This window comes from Amblyraja radiata, chromosome 8 (assembly GCF_010909765.2).
Source record: "Amblyraja radiata isolate CabotCenter1 chromosome 8, sAmbRad1.1.pri, whole genome shotgun sequence".
Classification (NCBI taxonomy): Eukaryota; Metazoa; Chordata; class Chondrichthyes; order Rajiformes; family Rajidae; genus Amblyraja; species Amblyraja radiata.
Genome location: NC_045963.1, coordinates 30,807,604 through 30,826,307, shown reverse-complemented (window position 1 = coordinate 30,826,307; position 18,704 = coordinate 30,807,604). Strand labels below are relative to the sequence as shown.

At 42.9% G+C, this 18,704-nt stretch overlaps 1 protein-coding gene across 1 annotated transcript in view; it reads right to left on the bottom strand.

Moving 5' to 3' along the window:
- The window catches only part of fbxo11 (F-box protein 11), a 102,844-nt gene that overhangs the window by 30,406 nt on the left and 53,734 nt on the right, over nt 1–18,704 (bottom strand). Inside the window, exons 3-5 of the mRNA XM_033025495.1 lie at nt 16,046–16,127; nt 9,459–9,603; nt 5–134 (exon numbers count right to left, since the gene is read on the bottom strand). Coding sequence (XP_032881386.1) covers nt 5–134; nt 9,459–9,603; nt 16,046–16,127 — 357 coding nt within the window. The remainder of the gene's footprint in view (nt 1–4; nt 135–9,458; nt 9,604–16,045; nt 16,128–18,704) is intronic.

Genomic DNA, 18,704 nt, shown 5'->3' with positions numbered 1-18,704 from the left:
TTACCAATTGTTGAAAGCTTTCTTTCCATGGATTTGGATGTTCACATTCTTCAGGATTAATTTGATAAAATTTGCCTGGCTCGGGATGCATCATTGGCCGGGTATACTCAAACACCTCCATATATAACCGTTTCCTGGAAAGATAATTACTCCACACTTTATAAATTATGTATGGCAAAATTGGAAATGTATAATATACTAGACTAAGTGGGACCCGTTGGGTCCCAGCATCACACGGGAGGGCTGGTGCCCCAATGCAATATTCCATCTCTCCACCAATTCCAATATTGGTGGCCAGTGGGGGGGGGAGGGTGGCTTTCTGAAGCGCTAGTATGTGGGCTGAAGGGACTGGTTTCCAGAGGGCTGGTATGGACATTGTGGGCCGAATGGATTCTTGGGCTGGCGGCTCAGTCACTCAAGCCTGTTGTGCTGGCAGCTCACTCACTCACAGCTGGTGGGTTGGCAGTTGACTCACGGCTATTCCTTGAAATTCCATTTCAAGCAGGGTGCAAGGCCACCAAACTCAAGTGCAGTTTCTTACCACTTCAAGCAGGGTGCAAGGCCACCAAATTCAAGTGCAGTTTCATACCATTTCAAGCAGGGTGCAAGGCCACTAAAGACAGCGAGTCGTGACCTCCCCCTCCTCCATCGTGCAGAAACTGAGCCATGCCCACACTTTTGGGTTTTATAGTCCCTCCCCCTCCCACCAGAAGGGGCATGGCCATCATGGCGTGATTGACAGGAGAGAGGCTCTAAACATTTTTTAAACACTAATAACTTTTATTTTTCATCGATGGGAAAAATCCTCTTGTCCTGCGCAGCGGAGGGGACTAAGATGGCCAAAAATCACAGCCGTAAGTGGCAGCGTTTATTTTCTAAAATCAATATACAGAACAGGAAGTGGTCAAGATCAGACTTTTAGTAATATAGATCCCAAAAAAGCCAATGAAGTGTAAAATACATCCCAAAACATAGCCAAGGAATGTAGCAAATATTGACTGTAGGCTGTGGGCCGAGGAGCTTTATTCCAGTGTTTCGTGACCCAAGTCACAGAACTACATGAAATGTTCACATATTGTGTAAAAAAATTATATAAATCACCCCTGAAACTCGTCATGAACAAGACTTGCACATTTTTTAATTAAATTAGAGAAAAAACGGAAACATTTCGGGTATTTTTAGTCCAATTAAAGCACGTTTAACATTGAGTTGTCTGCCAGTTGGCCAATCACGCGCTTTGTTTCAGGCTAGCACACAACATAGCTGAGAGGGCTTCACTGATGCCTGTTTTACTGGAGATTCCGATGAAGGTTCTTTGTCGTGGAAACTTGCAGTAGGGTAATTGAATTTAGTTAGAAAAGCATTAAGAAGTCTGAAAAATGTGCAGCTAAGTGAATAGAAGTGGAAGAAAGTCTTGAAAGCATAGTCCCTGCAGAGGTGCTGCAGTCAAACTTTGTGAATCAACGAACTGAAAGGTAAGATCTAAAGTCTGAATGATCTTCTCCGCGGGCGGGGGGGGGGGGGGGGGATGTACATAGAAACATAGAAAATAGGTGCAGGAGTAGGCCATTCGGCCCTTCGAGCCTGCACCGCCATTCAATATGATCATGGCCAACTCAGTATCCTGTACCTGCCTTCTCTCCATACCCCCTGATCCCTTTAGCCACAAGGGCCACATCTAACTCCCCCTTAAATATAGCCAATGAACTGGCCTCAACTACCTTCTGCGGGAGAGAATTCCAGATTCACCACTCTCTGTGTGAAAAAAGTTTTCCTCATCTCGGTCCTAAAAGATTTCCCCTTTATCCTTAAACTGTGACCCCTTGTTCTGGACTTCCCCAACATCGGGAACAATCTTCCTGCATCTAGCCTGTCCAACCCCTTAAGAATTTTGTACGTTTCTATAAGATCCCCCCTCAATCTTCTAAATTCTAGCGAGTACAAACCGAGTCTATCCAGTCTTTCTTCATAAGTCCTGACATCCCAGGAATCAGTCTGGTGAACCTTCTCTGTACTCCCTCTATGGCAAGAATGTCTTTCCTCAGATTAGGAGACCAAAACTGTACGCAATACTCCAGGTGTGGTCTCACCAAGACCCTGTACAACTGCAGTAGAACCTCCCTGCTCCGATACTCAAATCCTTTTGCTATGAATGCTAACATACCATTCGCCTTCTTCACTGCCTGCTGCACCTGCATGCCTACTTTTAATGACTGGTGTACCATGACACCCAGGTCTCATTGCATCTCCCCCTTTCCTAATCGGCCACCATTCAGATAATAATCTACTTTCCTGTTTTTGCCACCAAAGTGGATAACCTCACATTTATCCACATTATACTGCATCTGCCATGCATTTGCCCACTCACCCAGCCTATCCAAGTCACCTTGCAGCCTCCTAGCACCCTCCTCACAGCTAACACTGCCCCCCAGCTTCGTGTCATCCGCAAACTTGGAGATGTTGCATTCAATTCCCTCGTCCAAATCATTAATATATATCGTAAATAGCTGGGGTCCCAGAACTGAGCCTTGTCGTACCCCACTAGTCACTGCCTGCCATTGTGAAAAGGGCCCGTTTACTCCTACTCTTTGCTTCCTGTCTGCCAGCCAGTTCTCTATCCACATCAATACTGAACCCCCAATACCGTGTGCTTTAAGTTTGTATACTAGTATAGTGCGTCCGTTTCTAGGAAAACGGAGGAATATATCTATCTGGAATATATATAGGTATAATAATATATTATATGCCTGACCCGCTGAGTTACTCCAGAACTTTGTGTCTAATGTCCACAAATGAATCTTCTTTACTCTGCATGCTCTCCAATGCAGTCATATATTTCTTATAGTGCAGTGACCAGAACTGCACACAATGTTCCAAGTGTTATTTATATCATGTTTTTTAAATAATATATTATATTATATTATTATACCTATATTACTATCTGGAATATATATATAGGTATAATAATATATAATATAATATTATTATACCTAAATATAATTAGATTAGATTAGATAGCCTTTATTGTCATTCAGACCGAAGTCTGAACGAAATTGCAGCAGTCATTATTATACCTATATTACTATCTGGAATATATATAGGTATAATAATATATTATATTATTATACCTATATTACTATCTGGAATATATATAGGTATAATGATATATAGTTTAAATGGACTGCAACACGGAAATAGGCTGCCCATCGTGTAATATGGGCATTGGCCACTAGATGGCGCTTACTTTCCCGATCTCATTTTCTAATTAGTTTAATTAATTAATGTGCAACTTTCAGCAATGACGAGTTATGACTTCCTTCTCAATTATATTTCATCTAAATCTGTGGAAATTTCATGTTGTTTGGTGACTTGGGTCACGAAAACTGATTTCTAGACACATTTTTGATGCTCGGCCCACAGCCTACTGGATGATATTCCAATCCAAACAATCCAGTTTGTGTATCATACATGTAAGTATTTATGTTGGAATGCACGTCTAGGTACATTTCTATACACACATTTTCCACTTTAAAAAAAAAAGTGGAACAATTGAAACATTGAAACATATAAGATTGTTAAGGGCTTGGACATGCTACAGGCAGGAAACATGTTCCCGATGTTGGGGGAGTCCAGAACCAGGGGCCAGTTTAAGAATAAGGAATAAGCCATTTAGAACGAAGACGAGGAAACATTTTTTCTCACAGAGAGTGGTGAGTGTGGAATTCTCTGCCTCGGAGGGCAGTGGAGGCAGGTTCTCTGGATGATTTCAAGAGAGAGCTAGATAGGGCTCTTAAAAATAGCGGAGTCAGGGGATATGGTGAGAAGGCAGGAACGGGGTACTGATTGGGGATGATCAGCCATGATCACATTGAATGGCGGTGCTGGCTCGAAGGGCCAAATGGCCTACTCCTGCACCTATTGTCTATTCTCTATTGTCTACTAGACCAAGTGCAGACCCGTTGGGTCTGTTCCCCCAACATGTGGTTGTGGGGGGGGAGGCGGCATGCAGCGTCACACACACTAACTATCCCCCCCCCCCGCACTCACGCTAATTACCCCCCTTGAAATTATATTAACATTATTAATTTGCTCCTTTTACCCCATAACCACCCTATCTACTGACGCATAGCCCCCAACTTGCAGTCACATCTAGAGAGAGGGGGGGGGGGTTAGAGAGTGAGGGCAGAGAGCGAAGGGGCAGAGACAGAGAGAGAGACAGAGACACAGAGAGGGGCAAGAGGGATGGGGGGGTGGAGAGGAGGAGAAGAGGGAGGGTGGGTGAGGGGGGGGGGGGGGATGGGTGAGGGGGAAAGGTGGGGGAGGAGAGAGGGTGAGAGTGAGGGGGTGCTGAGAGGGGGGTGAGGGTGAGAGCAGGGAGGGGGAGGGAGAGTGGGGGAGGGGATGAAGGGAGAGAGGGGGAGGAGGGAGGGGGAGGGGAGAGGGGGAGGAGAGAGGGGGATGGGAGAGGGGGAGGGGGAGGGGAGAGGGGGAGGTGAGAGGGGGAGGGGAGAGGGGGAGGAGAGAGGGGGATGGGAGAGGGAGAGGGGGAGGGGAGAGGGGGAGGTGAGAGGGGGAGGGGAGAGGGGGAGGGGACAGGGGGAGGGGAGAGGGGAGGGAGGGAGGGAGAGGAGGGAGGGAGAGGGGAGAGAGGGAGAGAGAGAGGGGTAGAGAGAGAGGGGGGAAGAGAGAGGGGAATGGGAGTCAGAGAGAGAGGGGGAGAGAGAGATAGGGGAGAGAGAGGGGAGGAGGAGAGAGGGTGTGCTGAGAGGGGGGTGAGGTGAGGGGAGGAGAGAGGTGGGGAGCAGGGAGGGGGTAGGGGTGTGTGGAGGGGAGGGGGGTTTAGGGGAGGGACGGTGGGGGAGGGGATGGAGGGGAGGAGAGGGAGAAAAAGAGGGGAGAGAGAGAGAGAGGGGGGGGGGAGAGGAGAGGAGAGAGAGAGAGAGAGAAAGAGAGAGTGATAGGGAGAGAGAGAGGTGGGGGCAGAGAGGAGGAGAGAGAGAGGGTGTCTTTTTACTTCAACTCAAACAACCATATGCAGGCAGTGCTTTTTTCCTCAAACTAACCATATTTTCATTTTCAAACCACATTATGGGTACTCACAGCTGTGGAGACATTTGTGCAGTGTTATTCAGAGCTCTGATTGAGGCACACCACTTGCAGAGACTGATTGAGGCCCACCACTTCCTGGTTTTATAGTCCCTCCCCCTCCCTCCAGCAGGGGCAGCAGAGAGAATGGGGAATTTTGTAAAAACATTAATATCTGTCATTTTTAATCGACGGGAAAGATCCTCGGCACACATGCGGCAGAGGGCAGCTCTGAGCGAGGTGGCCAAAAATAACGGCCATTGGTGGCGGCGTTCTCTCGGAAATCGCAGCACAGAAGGCCAAAAGCGGTCAAGAACAGAGATTTAGTAATATAGATTGTCAATTCAATTCAAATGGTACATGTATCCTTTCGAGTAACATGTATGATGAGTAGCGTCACAGTTCCACAGATATTGCTCTTTTAAATGAAACACCAAACAAAATAAAATGTATATATTTAAATATGCTCACATATTAAATGTCACTACTGAGCAGAGGTTTCCATGACAAATGAGCAATAAGAGACCAATGGCAAAAAAAAGACTAACAGCAATATAGATAGACTAGACCAAGTGCAGACCGTGTGATCCCCCAAGCCAATATTCCACCATGCACCCGTCTCCTCCAATGGAACTGAAGCCGTTCCCAAATGTAAGATTCCGGCACTCCCCTGCCTCCCTCAGCAGTGGATTTAAAAAAAAAATCCAATTGCACCTCCCCTGCCTGCTACAGCAGTGAAAAGTTCAGAGTGTTCCTGTCTTGCAACTTTGTTTCAAAGTGTGTTGGAAGCTGAAATGGCTGCTTGTATGGGTGAGAAGCCAGTTTATTTGTGAAATACTGGGGGGTGGGAGAAGGATGTGATTAAAAACGTGTACTTAAACACGACGAAATGTAATGAGGAGCGGATACTTAGAAAGAAAAGCGAAATCTCTACCGAAATGGAAAAGATGTCGGAGATTGAGCGTCTGGATCCGGCGTGGCAAGGAATCAAAGGAAGAAATGCAGCCGGCAGCCGTACATGTAAATGGATCCATTCCGATTGTACATCTGCGAGCATCGGCCATTCCGATCGGACATCTGCGAGTATCGGGCACGAATCAAAAGGCAGAAAGGCAGCCGGACGGCAGCCGGACGGATGGCACGAGAGTTTTATAGATATAAAAATACATATAATAAATATATAATATAAATGATAGATAGATAGATAGATAGATAGATAGATAGATAGATAGATAGATAGATAGATGGAAGGCCTTCCTTGTTCAACTTCAACCTCCCCTACCACACATGGTTATTTTAACAGAAATCAGAGCGAACTAACATTGATTAATTAAATAAATCTGGTAATCACCATGTCTCCCAATGCAAATTGTGTCCATTTTGCATGTACGATGCTTGATTATATTTGCACACCTTACACAGCATTTTGAATATTCTCAACCACAACCATTGCATTTCAGTCCATTGTAAATCAAATCATCTAATCTTAAAACAAGTCAGGGTTACTCTAATTATGAAAAAATATCTGGAAAATTAAACATTTCAATAAATACCACTCACATTATGTGGAAATTATAACAATATTTTTAGCTTGTGAAGACAGTCTATTCTGAATAAAATCAGTTAATCAGCTTTTCATTCACTGCACGTTTCAAGCAAAAATGTGCAAAGAGCACTTGGAGAATAAAATACATTTTAAAAGGATGGACTCAAACATAAAAAAGAAATGGACAGCTTTTACTAGTCAGAGCTGGTGGTTGCAGTCATTTTGTTTCATTTCTAAACCAGATGGAACATCAACAGAATGGCACATCAAACAGCAAATTCACCCCAAATGTCCCATCCATTCAATTTGAGGGCATGGAGAGTCAATGAGAATGTATTCAAACCAGTTCAGTATCATGTGCGGGAACTATCGATGTTAATTGCCAGCATTGGTCCAGAAAATGAAAATCTCCTTGAATTTTGAATATGAATGCAAGTAAGAATTTAATTGTTCCATTTCGATACATACGACAATTAAACACACTTGACTCATGAACCATCCATCCATCCATCCATCCATCCATCCATCCATATCTTACTAAAACTCTCATCTTTTTTGTTAGTGAGCCTCTCTGTCTGTCTGTCTGTGAGTCATGCCCTGAATTACACTATAGGGCTACAATTGTTGGACCACCTTACTCATAATTGTCTTGTGGTGTGTTTTTATCCAGTTTCGTTCAGATTGATGTTATATTTTACAAGTTATTCACATTTTTAACTTTACAAAATCCAGTTTGAGAAAAATGTCTTCCACCTGCACACTGGCAGTTACAGCTATGATGCCACAATGGGATCCAAATCCTTGCTGGCCCTCCCCTCAAAAGTGTTGCAATCACTGAACACAGATTTTTAAAGTTTAAAAACAGGGAGGCTGAACATGAGGGGGAAGGAGTGCTGGGGATAAGGGGAAATGAGCCGCCCCTGCACAGTTGGGAGCTATGGGTGAGTGGTGGAATATTGCGTTGGGCGAACGGGTGAGTGGTCGAATATTGCATTGGGGGACCAGGCCGCCCGTGGGGGCTATGGGTGAGTGGTCGAATATTGCGTTGGGGAATGGGTTGCATTGGGGGACCAGGCCTCCCGTGTTACAGGGACCCAACGTGTCCCACTTGGTCTAGTATCAAACTGATCTTGTTCGTCTGTGTGTGTGTGTGTGTGTGTGTGTGTGTGTGTGTGTGTGTGTGTGTGTGTGTGTGTGTGTGTGTGTGTGTGTGTGTGTGTGTATAAAAGTGGTTGTCTTTACATCTTCGCAAAAATACTACGCGTTAACGATTACATTTTTACATATTCTGATTCACATTTTTAGTCTCTAGGCAGAGACCACCTTCACTGAAAATTGTATGCGTTATTTCTCGACATATTACTGATTAAAGTTTTTTAAAAATCAAAAGACTTTGAATTTAAAACGACCAGCTTCAACTGATGACATCACAATGGTTCGGCTAGGAGTAGATTTCATCCTATATTTCACGTTATTCGCGATTAAAGCTTTAAAAATGCCAACTTTCACAAGATTTTTAGTTAAAATCATTCCTGCCAGCTTCCAACACTTTGATACAATGTTGCGACACAGGAACACTCTGAACTTTTCACCTGACAGGAGGGGGAGGGCGAATTGCTATTGCAACATGCAGGGCAAGTGCAATCGGAATTTTTTTTAAAGCCCACTGCTGAGGGAGGCAGGGGAGAGCTGGAATCTTACGTTCGGGAACGGCTTAAGTTGGAGGACCAAGCTTCCCGTGGGGGCTACGGGTAGGGAACGGGTGCGTTTGGGGGAGCAGAACCATCGGGTCTGCACTTGGCCTAGTATATATTACTAAAACTCTCATCTTGTTTATTTCTATGTCTGTGATTCTGTTTGTCTGACCGTTTGATCCTGACATTACGCCAAAACAGCACACGATAGCACTACAGTTTTTGGCCGACCTTACTCACCATAGTCCTGTGGTGTCGTGTATCAACATTCGTTCAGATTTATGGTATATTTTACAAGTTATTCAAATTTTTAACTTTACAAAACCCCACTTGGAAAAAAATCTTTCATCTGCACTGTTAGCAGCTATGACGTCACAATGGGATCTCATTTACATAAACTGCCCGTCAACAGTGTTCCACCCATTGCAATGAGAGATTTGTTGCATTGTTATAAGGAGAGGGAGTTAGTGAGGGAGGGGAGGAGGAGAAATGTTATTTAAACTGTGTTTAGTGGGGGAATGGGATACGGGAGAGGTGAGGAGTGGGGGAGCAGGGAGATAGAGGGAGAGCAGGGGGGTGGGGAGGGGGAGAGGGGTTTTGGAGGGAGTGAGTGACTGAGGGTAGGGGAAAGAAGAGGGAAGGAGAGGTGAGGGAGGGAGTGGAGGAGGGGAGGAGGAGAGGGGAGAGAAGAGGGAGGTTGAAGAGGATGATAGGGGTAGGAAGAGGGATGGCGAAGCGCAGTTGGGGAGGGTTGCCGTGACTCGCGTCACAGCGAGGATCTCTGGCGTCACAACAGGAACCCGTCAGCCACATCTGCGCAGTTGGGGGCTATGGGTGAGTGGTGGAATATTGCGTTTGGTGACCAGCCCTCCCAATGTGACAGGGACCCACTTGGTCTAGTTTTAGATAAACATTTTAAGATTGCAAATTACATTTATTTTGAACTTAACTATCTTTTTTTTAAACTAACAATAGACTTGGTTCAAATGTAACATGACGGTGTCCAAGAAAAATTACAGCATTGTACAAGATTTACCTGCAAGGTAAGTACAAGAAGAAATGTCTGCAATAATAGTTCAAATTTATTCTTTAAAACTTAAGGAGTTGCAGTGGATAAATCAAGACCTACTTACCACAAAATTGGATCATTTGCTAGTTCACTAAAGCGTTTACACACACAAGCTGCTCTACAAAGGTCCTGTTCAAGCAGATACGAGAAGATCTTCATAACCACCTCATCTGGTAATTTTACTTGAAGATATTGTTCTGCTGGCGATGCTATTAAAAGATTGGACACAACATTTTAATTTAAAAATGTCTGATCTAGATTATCAAGGGACTCATATTTCTATTTTTAAACAACTTTGTAATTAATCTGCAAGAATAGATGGCTTAAACACATATACTTTACCATTGCTCCCAATAATTTGGGGATATTTTTCAGGCCAATGGTTAGATTAATCATCGAATGCATAGTCTAAAAATTGCATTTCTAGCACTTAATAAATTACTGATCTAATTAATTGTAACACAATTTGTCAGTGGCAGAAAAATACTACTTCCTGTATGATTCTCTAGTTCTGCTAATGAAAGGATTGTATTGCTAACCCTCACATTTACCCTAAACTGGGCAAGGAAATTGATGGGCACGTGAGAGAGAAAATAAGTTGTGGGGAAAAAGAAATAAGGAGCAGGGGAGTGTGAACAAATGAAATGCTCCTTTGGAAGAAGACTGCATGGACCCAATAGGCCAAATAGAAGGCTTCTGTTTCATTATAGAAACTCCCATAAATGTGTCAACTGTTCTGTCAGAAATGCATAGAATATACCTGTTTAAAATACCTACCTATACCTGATCATGTATGGTCAAGTTTGACCATACATGATCCAGTCAATCCTTACAAGTTCGTAAAAATAGATGTGCTGTCAGGATGCTGAAATTCAAACATAAACTCAAAATGCGCAGGTAAATTAAAGGGACCATGAATTTCATTGCGCGCCCTCATCCAATAACGAGGTCCATCATGATGGACCAATGGCACTGTGGTGTTTGATTTTACAAAGTTGCCAAACAACTAATAGATTTCATCAATTAAATTAACACCACAGGAAAATACATGGATCATTATCTCCAATTATTTTTCTGAAAAAAATAAAGAAGATTGAAAAAGACAATACTTAGTTTTTCCATGGAACATCGAGATTTTAGTTGCAAAAATCGGTTACAGTGACAAAATACATTAAATTTAATTACAACTGATCATGTATGTTTAATGCCAATTATAGTCCCTTACTTAAGAAACTAAATAGTCTAATCAAATTCTGGAAAACTCTCCCGATGTCTTTAATAGGTCAAAAAAAATGCTATAAAAATTATCTTTCTACCACAAATCCTATATCTATTTCAATCAATACCTATATATCTTCCAAAAAAGTTTTTCAAAAAACTAGACTCAGACATTACAAATTTTATATGGGACTATAAATCCCACAGAATACAAAGAACACACCTTAGTAAACCCAAAGAGCTGGGTGGTCTAGCGCTCCCTAACTTTATGTACTATAATTGGGCAGTAAATATTAAAAATATGATTCACCTGCTGGACAATTCTGCCCAGCAGGTGGACTGGATTGTAATGGAGAGAGAGGACTGCTCTCTGTGTAATATAGGAGCGACTCTCCTTTCACCAATGAATCTGAATAACAAAAATTACAGAAATCCAATCATACATAGCGCAATTAGAACTTGGAAACAAATAAAACGGAATCTAAAATTAAGAAATCTATCTCTTTTAATGCCAATAGTCAATAATCCGTCGTTTAAACCTTCTACTATAGATAAATCATTTACACAATGGGAAAGAATAGGAATCAAAACGCTCGGAGACTTGTATGAATTCGGAAAATTATTATTATTTCAACAATTACAACTGAAATATAATTTGAGAAATAATCAATATTTTAAATATCTTCAACTGTGTGACTATCTGAAAAAATACACAAAAGACTATCATAACATGCCTCCAGACTTACTGGACGAAGCAATGAAGACAAAGGCCGAATCAGCAAACCTAATATCATACTTATACAACACTATTTTAAATATAGAAATACCTACAACTGGTGGTATTAGAAGAGACTGGGAACAAGAACTAGCTATAAAAATTTCAAAAGAGAGCTGGGATAAACACTTACTATATGTGCATAAATGCTCGATCAACGTACGACATACTCTAATTCAATTCAAAACATTACATAGACTATACTATTCAAAAACAAAAATAAATAAACTTTTCCCTAACGTCTCACCCATTTGTGATAAATGTAAGTCTCATGAAGCTACCATAGCGCACTCTTTTGTTTTTTGTATAAAAATCCAAAAATTCTGGAACGAAATATTTGAAATCTTCACAAAACTATTTAAAATAAAACTCATACCAAAAGCAGAATGGATTATTTTTGGAATAACGGAAGGTAGCCCTGAACTAAACGTGTTTCAAAAGAATTTACTTAATTACGGGCTAATAATGGGAAAAAGGCTTATACTCAAATTCTGGAAAAATGCTCCTATACCAACAATAAAAATGTGGATTTCAAACATGTTCGAAACATTACATCTGGAAGAGATGAGACTCCTCCTAGCAGGCAAAGCAGACCACTTCCAAAAGACGTGGTCTGCATTTATGGACTTATTACAAGCATACGGTGCAATAGTAATTTAAAAAATAAATGGTGCCAGGATCTGGTAATGGGGGGTGAAAAATATGGTTGGTATATCCCTTTTTGCGGAGTTTTAAAAAAAAATAATAGAGCGAATGTCACTCTTTCTTTCTTTCTTTCTTTTCTAGGGTCTATTTCTTAACTTTCTTCTCGAACTCCTTTTCTAGTGGGCTTTCTTTTCCCAACACTTTCCTGCACCTTCACGACTCTTTCTCACTTTCCTTACTTCTTTTATTTCTATCTTTTTTAAAGTTAAAAAATGAAGGGGTACAACAAATGTAATGAGATATATGTGGTGTGTATTACTGCAACTTAATGTACTTCTAATTTAAAAAAAATTAAATTAAAAAAATTTAATTACAACTTTTAAAAATGGAAATTGTAGAATGTTGTTGAAAAGGTAAAACCAGATAAAAAGGAGCTCATGAGACTGAGAAACCAGAAACCAGATAATGCCAAAAGGATAAGAAAAACAAAAATGGAGATGAAGATTAGAATTGGCCATAGGATGCTCAGAAACTAACATGAACAAACTAAAAAAATGGGAAATGCAACCATGAACGAAATAACTGTAGCAATAGAAACGAAGGTGCAGATTATGAAAGCAAATAAGTTAGTACAGGTGCACAACCTTTTATCCGAACATCCAAATAACGAAAAGCTCCGAATAGCGGACATTTTTTCGGTCCTTGAAGAAAGGTCCTTGAAGACATTCACCGAGGGCGGCCCGCAGAGGTGACAGTGGAACCTCCGGTCGGTCCTCAAAGAAAGGGGAACTAAATCCCCATTCATAAAAGAGAAGGTGAGGGTATATTGCGCGGGAGGGTTAATAATTGACAATCTGCTGCTGCCTGCCCGCTGAGTTAAAAAGTTCCCACGGTAGACTAACGATACACAGTGTATCGTGAGTTTTGCGTGGGAACGTTTTAACTCAGCGGGCAGGCAGCAGCAGATTGTCGCTCCCTTCAGTTTCACCCCACCTACACCCCTCTGCTTCCCGGACATGTATGTGACCCCTTCCCTCCCCTCTCCAGCTCCCCGCCCATTGCACTGGCACGGGGGCTTTGCACTGTCTTCACGTCGGCGATGCCAGCAGGTCAGTGCCAGTCACCGGAGACGTCAGGACCAACGGGACACCGACCCCCAGGCCCACTGCAAGCACGGAGATCCCAGAGACCCACAGCCAGCAGCAGCCCAGCCCCGTTCCAACTCCAGAGGAACAAGCTCCCCGTTGGGACAGAAGCTGATGGTGTGCAAGGTACGTCTTGTTCTTGGGGTTGCGGATGAGGGGGCGCAGCTCGGGCTGTGACGTCTCCGGCCATCCCCATGTACAGGAGCTGAGACTGGGAACTGTGGGGTTGTTTGCAGTTGCAGAGGGAGGGGGCAAGGGCGGTACAGTTCCCAGTCTCAGCTCCAGTCCAGGGGGGTGGCCGGAGACGTCAGGACCAACGGGACACCGACTGCAAGCATGGAGATCCCAGAGACTCACAGCCAGCAGCAACTCTAGCCCAGCCCCGCTCCAACTCCAGAGGAACCCGGGTTGCGGATGAGGGGGCGCAGCTCGGGCTGTGGGCGAACTGCCACTTGTCGCTGTAGCGGCCCATCGGGGAGCGGGTTCCTGTTGGTCCTGACGTCTCCGGCCACCCCCCTGGACAGGAGCTGAGAGACGTCAGGACCACCAGAAGCCGCTCCACGATGGGCCACTACGGCGACAAGTGGCAGTTCGCCCACAGCCCGAGCTGCGCCCCCTCATCGGGATACCGACCCCCAGGCCCACTGCAAGCACGGAGATCCCAGATCAGCAACTCCAGCCCAGCCCCGCTGCAACTCCAGAGGAACACGCTCCCCGTAGGGGCAGAAGCTGATGGTGTGCAAGGTACGTCTTGTTCTTGAGGTGGCGCAGCTCAGGCTGTGGGCGAACTGCCACTTGTCGCCGTAGCGGCCCATCGGGGAGCGGATTCCTCTGGAGTTGGAGGGACAGGGAGACACAGCGGCTTTTGAGAATGGTGGGCAATCACTTCCAAAGTTCTGCCCACACAGTCAGTACACCTCTCCTACACTTGTCTCCCGCACTAAGATCATCTCGCAGAGAATGATCCCAGCCTAACCCTCCCTATTCTCTACTATTCTGCAAGAAAAAACTACATTGAAGACTCAAACTCGCGATCGAGTAAATGCCGGGATCGAGGCGCAAACTCGCGACCTTGCGGATATGAGCCGAGCACTCTACCACTGAGCCAGCCGATAAAATCTACGCTAAAAATCTTACAATCCGAAAGCCGAAAAATTCCGAATTACGAAAAGTGTCTGGTCCCAAGGCTTTCGGATAAAAGGTTGTGCACCTGTACTAACATCAGATCTCCAGAATAAACAAGGAAAGATTAGAGATGGAAACCAATGTAACTAGGAATATTTCCATAACAAGGGAACAATCACCAAAATAGGTTGTTGTAATGGGGGCGCTAGATGCATTAATCATGACAAAAAATAATTTAGCAGAACATTTGAAACTAACCTACAAAAAGTAATGGACCCTGCACCAACAGGTCACATCAAGGTAGATGTTACAGATAAATAACATAGCAGCATGACAGTCACATGCAAGAAATACAACGACAGAAGAGTAAAATGACCTTGTTTTACATTCTGCAAAAAGAAAGACGCAAGCTCACACAAGGGCTGAGGTAAACAAATAGTTAACTGCTAATGGAAATAACTAGGAATCTATCCATTTTTTTTTTTAAAACAGACGATGCAGCGAAAATAAGATGAACTCAAACTAATCAGGAAGAAAGAAGCCTGCAAGAAATATTGAAAGATAGTGGACTAGTAAGTAAATACTAGTAAATAAGACAAAGACTTTCAACCTCAATGAATATGTGTAAATGAAATTTGAGGTCGTAGTTAGATAATAGCAGTGAGAAAGCCCTTCTTTGGAAGATAGGAAATGAAGTGATATAGAACAGCAGAAGTTTGGGATATAACCATAACTAGACACACATTTAAGATGAAAATAGACACAAGAAGCTGGAGTAACTCAGCGGGTCACATAGCATCTGTGGAGAAAAGGGATAGGTGACATTTCGGGTTGAGACCCCTTTTCAGACTAATTTTATATGGAATTTCAAATGTATATGGAAATAAACAGTGCAAACAAAACAATGTGCTGCATTTCCAGAGCACATGAATGCAAAAGGTAGAGGTAACAGTGGATATAAACTTTTTAAACCATACTTGAGAGCATTATACAATTTTAGTGCCAGTAAAGACACTGAAGAAATATAAAAAATGGAAGAAAAGATTTTCACGATAAACAAAGGTAAACAAACAATGTGCAGGCTCTCCATTTCTCAAGAAAAGAACAAGTCGATAAAGATCTTATGTTGTAAAGATATTTCCCTTGTTAATTGCTCTGGACAAAGTGGACACAAATATAGGATTATCACAAACAGAAAATCAATTCCAAATAGATTTCTTTACACTAAGATATGAATCCAAAGTGGGGATGGATAGATTTGAACAAGGCATGTGTTGTATTCAAACATACCTCAGATATGGTATGGTTTATTTAAAACTTGATTTTGAAACTCAAGATGAAGATAAAAAGAATGAGTTCTGAAATAACTTAGCCACTGGTGAATAGAAAATTATAGAGGTCAGTCCATTTCAATTACTCTTCCTCCTTGAAATACTTGGTCATTATAAAAGAACTGTAGAATACAAAGCCTTTTTTTTTTTTAATGTATGGTGCATGAACAATATAAAATTAATATAGAAGGATTTTGCATTAATATATCTACTGCAGCATTCACTGATACAAATGAAATGTTCAATTTTTCTGACAGAATCTGTATTACTTAAGGACCAGAAAAATATAAAGTTAATAGCAATTTCTTGGGCACTTTGGCACTTAAAAGTTAATTTCAAGGGTTAATGATAATACATTTTGAACTCTGCTAGTACTTTAGAAAATCTGCTATTTTTCAAGTTCTTTACTTACCTGGAAGATCTTGTAACTTTCCCGACAACCTTGCACGTTTTGCTCGATGACCAAAATTATCTGAGGTTGAAGTGGAAGCACCCTATAAGACAGAAGAAAATGCACACAATATAATTTTGTTTTAAATTCAACAGCTTACCACTGGTAAACTATTTTTTGAAAGACATTCCAATCCTCCAAATATAGAATACAATGATTTGACGGCACTGGGCGTGATGAGCGTTTGACGGCACTGTACTCATTGGAGTTCAGAAGAATAAGGGGGGAGCTCATTGAAACGTACGAAATAGTGAAAGGATGGATAGACTAGATGTGGAGAGGATGTTTCCACTAGTGGGAGAGTCTAGGACTAGAGGTCATAGCCTCAGAATTAAAGGACGTTCCTTTAGGAAGGAGATGAGGAGTAATTTCTCTAGTCAGAGGGTGGTGAATCTGTGGAATTATTTCCCATAAAAGGCTGTAGAGGCCGTCAATGGATATATTTAAGGCAGAGATAGATTCTTGATTAGTACGGGTGTCAGGGGTTATGGGGAGAAAGCAGGAGAATGGGGGGGGGGGGAAGAGAGAGATAGATCAGCCGTGATTGAATGGCAGAGTAGACTTGATGGGCCGGATAGCCTAATTCTGCTCCTATCACTTATTTAATAGGAACCCAAGGGACAACTTTTACAAACAGGGTACGTGCAACAATCTGCCAGATAGGGTAGTTGTGGTAGGTACAATAATAGTATTCAGAAGACATTTGAATGAGTATATGGATAGGAAAGGTTTAGAGGGATATGGACTACGTGCAGACAAACAAGACTAACTTGGATGGGCCATCGTGATCGGCATGAACCCATTGAGCCCAAGGGCCTTTTACTGTGCTGTATGACCCTATGGCTCTAGAAATATCATTATACAGGTAACTATTTCCAAAGTTTCCATGCCGTGCAACTTCAGAATTAGAATAATAGACAGACAACAATGTGCCCCTGTTTTAAACTTTCAATTTTAATTTTATAGTCTGAGTTTTCTTGCTGGGTAGGTAAAGAATGCATATTCTGCTCAATATGAACTGAATTACTAATCCTTGTGGCAGCCTACAAAAGGGTACATCAACAAATATTTATCACAAACTGTAGAGTGATATCATCCTTTTCATTCATCTTGCTATTTTCGTAAGGATTAAAGACAACAATATATATTTGTCTAGTGCTTTCAAAGTGCTTTAGAAGTGTGTTTTCATGCAAAATATCCAGATAAGAGAAATGTAGATAATGCCAAATTGCTTGGTCAACGTGAGAAAGTCAGAAAGATCCAGTGAAGAACTTCCAGAGCTAACGCCTTACCATCTGAAGGCTCTATAGTCAATCGGTAAGCAATTAAATTCAGGGAATAAGATTACTGATAGCTTTGCACTATTCAGCGATACAACCACCCAGATGTTGGACAAGGGATAGAAACATGGAAAATAGGTGCCAGAGTAGGCCATTCGGCCCATCGAGCCAGCACTGCCTTTCAATATGATCATGGCTGATCATCCAAAATCAGTACCCTTTTCCTGCTTTCTCCTCATATCCCGATTCCGTTGAGAGCTATATCTAACTCTCTCTTGAATACATCAGGATAGACACTTGCTTAATCAGCTTAGATGAGGAAAGGATTGATGATTGATGACTGGATATTGTGTGTGTATATGGACTGCATCTGCAAATAAAATAATTTAACAGTTGTTTCTTTCCTTATTTGATTTGATAAGCTGTTCAACCCGCAAAGCACTTCCCATGGGCTCTTCAACATTCATGCAAATTGATCCTATTGAAGGCTGTTAATTGGAATAGAGTTTTCAGTAAGTAGAATGGCCATCATCTGTACTTACAATACAATACATTTATTTGTCATTTGGACCCCCCGTTGAGGTCCAAACGAAATGCCGTTTCTGCAGCCATACATACAAAACAAAAAAGACCCAAGACCCAACACAATTTACACAAACATCCTTTACAGCACATCTTCTCCTCGCTGTGAAGGAAGGCAAAAAAAAACATATCTCTCCCCTGCACTCCCCTCTCCCCCCCATGTCAGAGTCAAAGACAGAGTCAAAGCCCCCGGCGGGCGATGTTAAATGTCCCGCAGCCATTAAAGCCACGCCGGGTGATGCAAGGCCACGCACCGGGTCTTGGTGTTGGAGCCCCAGCAGGCTCTTGGTGTTGGAGCCCCCGGCAGGCGCTCACAAAGTCCCGCGGCCATTCCAAGCCACGCGGGGCGGTGATGTAGGCCCCGCTCCAGGTAATCTTCAACCCCGCAACTCGGGCGGGAGAAGTCGCCGTTGCGGAAGCCCCGAAAAGCGGTCTCCCACCAGGGACCCGCGGGCTCCCGGTATTACTGTCCACAGACTTGCGGTAGGAGCTTCCGAATCTCCGGGTGTCGGGTCACAGCAGCGCTCCACCATAGCTACACCCGCTCCGGACTCGGCCAGCTCCGCGACTGGAGCCCCAGGTCATTCCTGTTGGAGGCCGCTCCACGTTGCAGCCCCAACGACAACGGAGACCCGACAAAGAAAAGGTCGGGTCTCCCGTGCAGGGGAAAGACCTTAAAGTTCCCCCCACACACATACCCCAACAAAAAAAACAATAAAAACTACATAGAACAAGACAGAAAACAATAAAAAGACAGA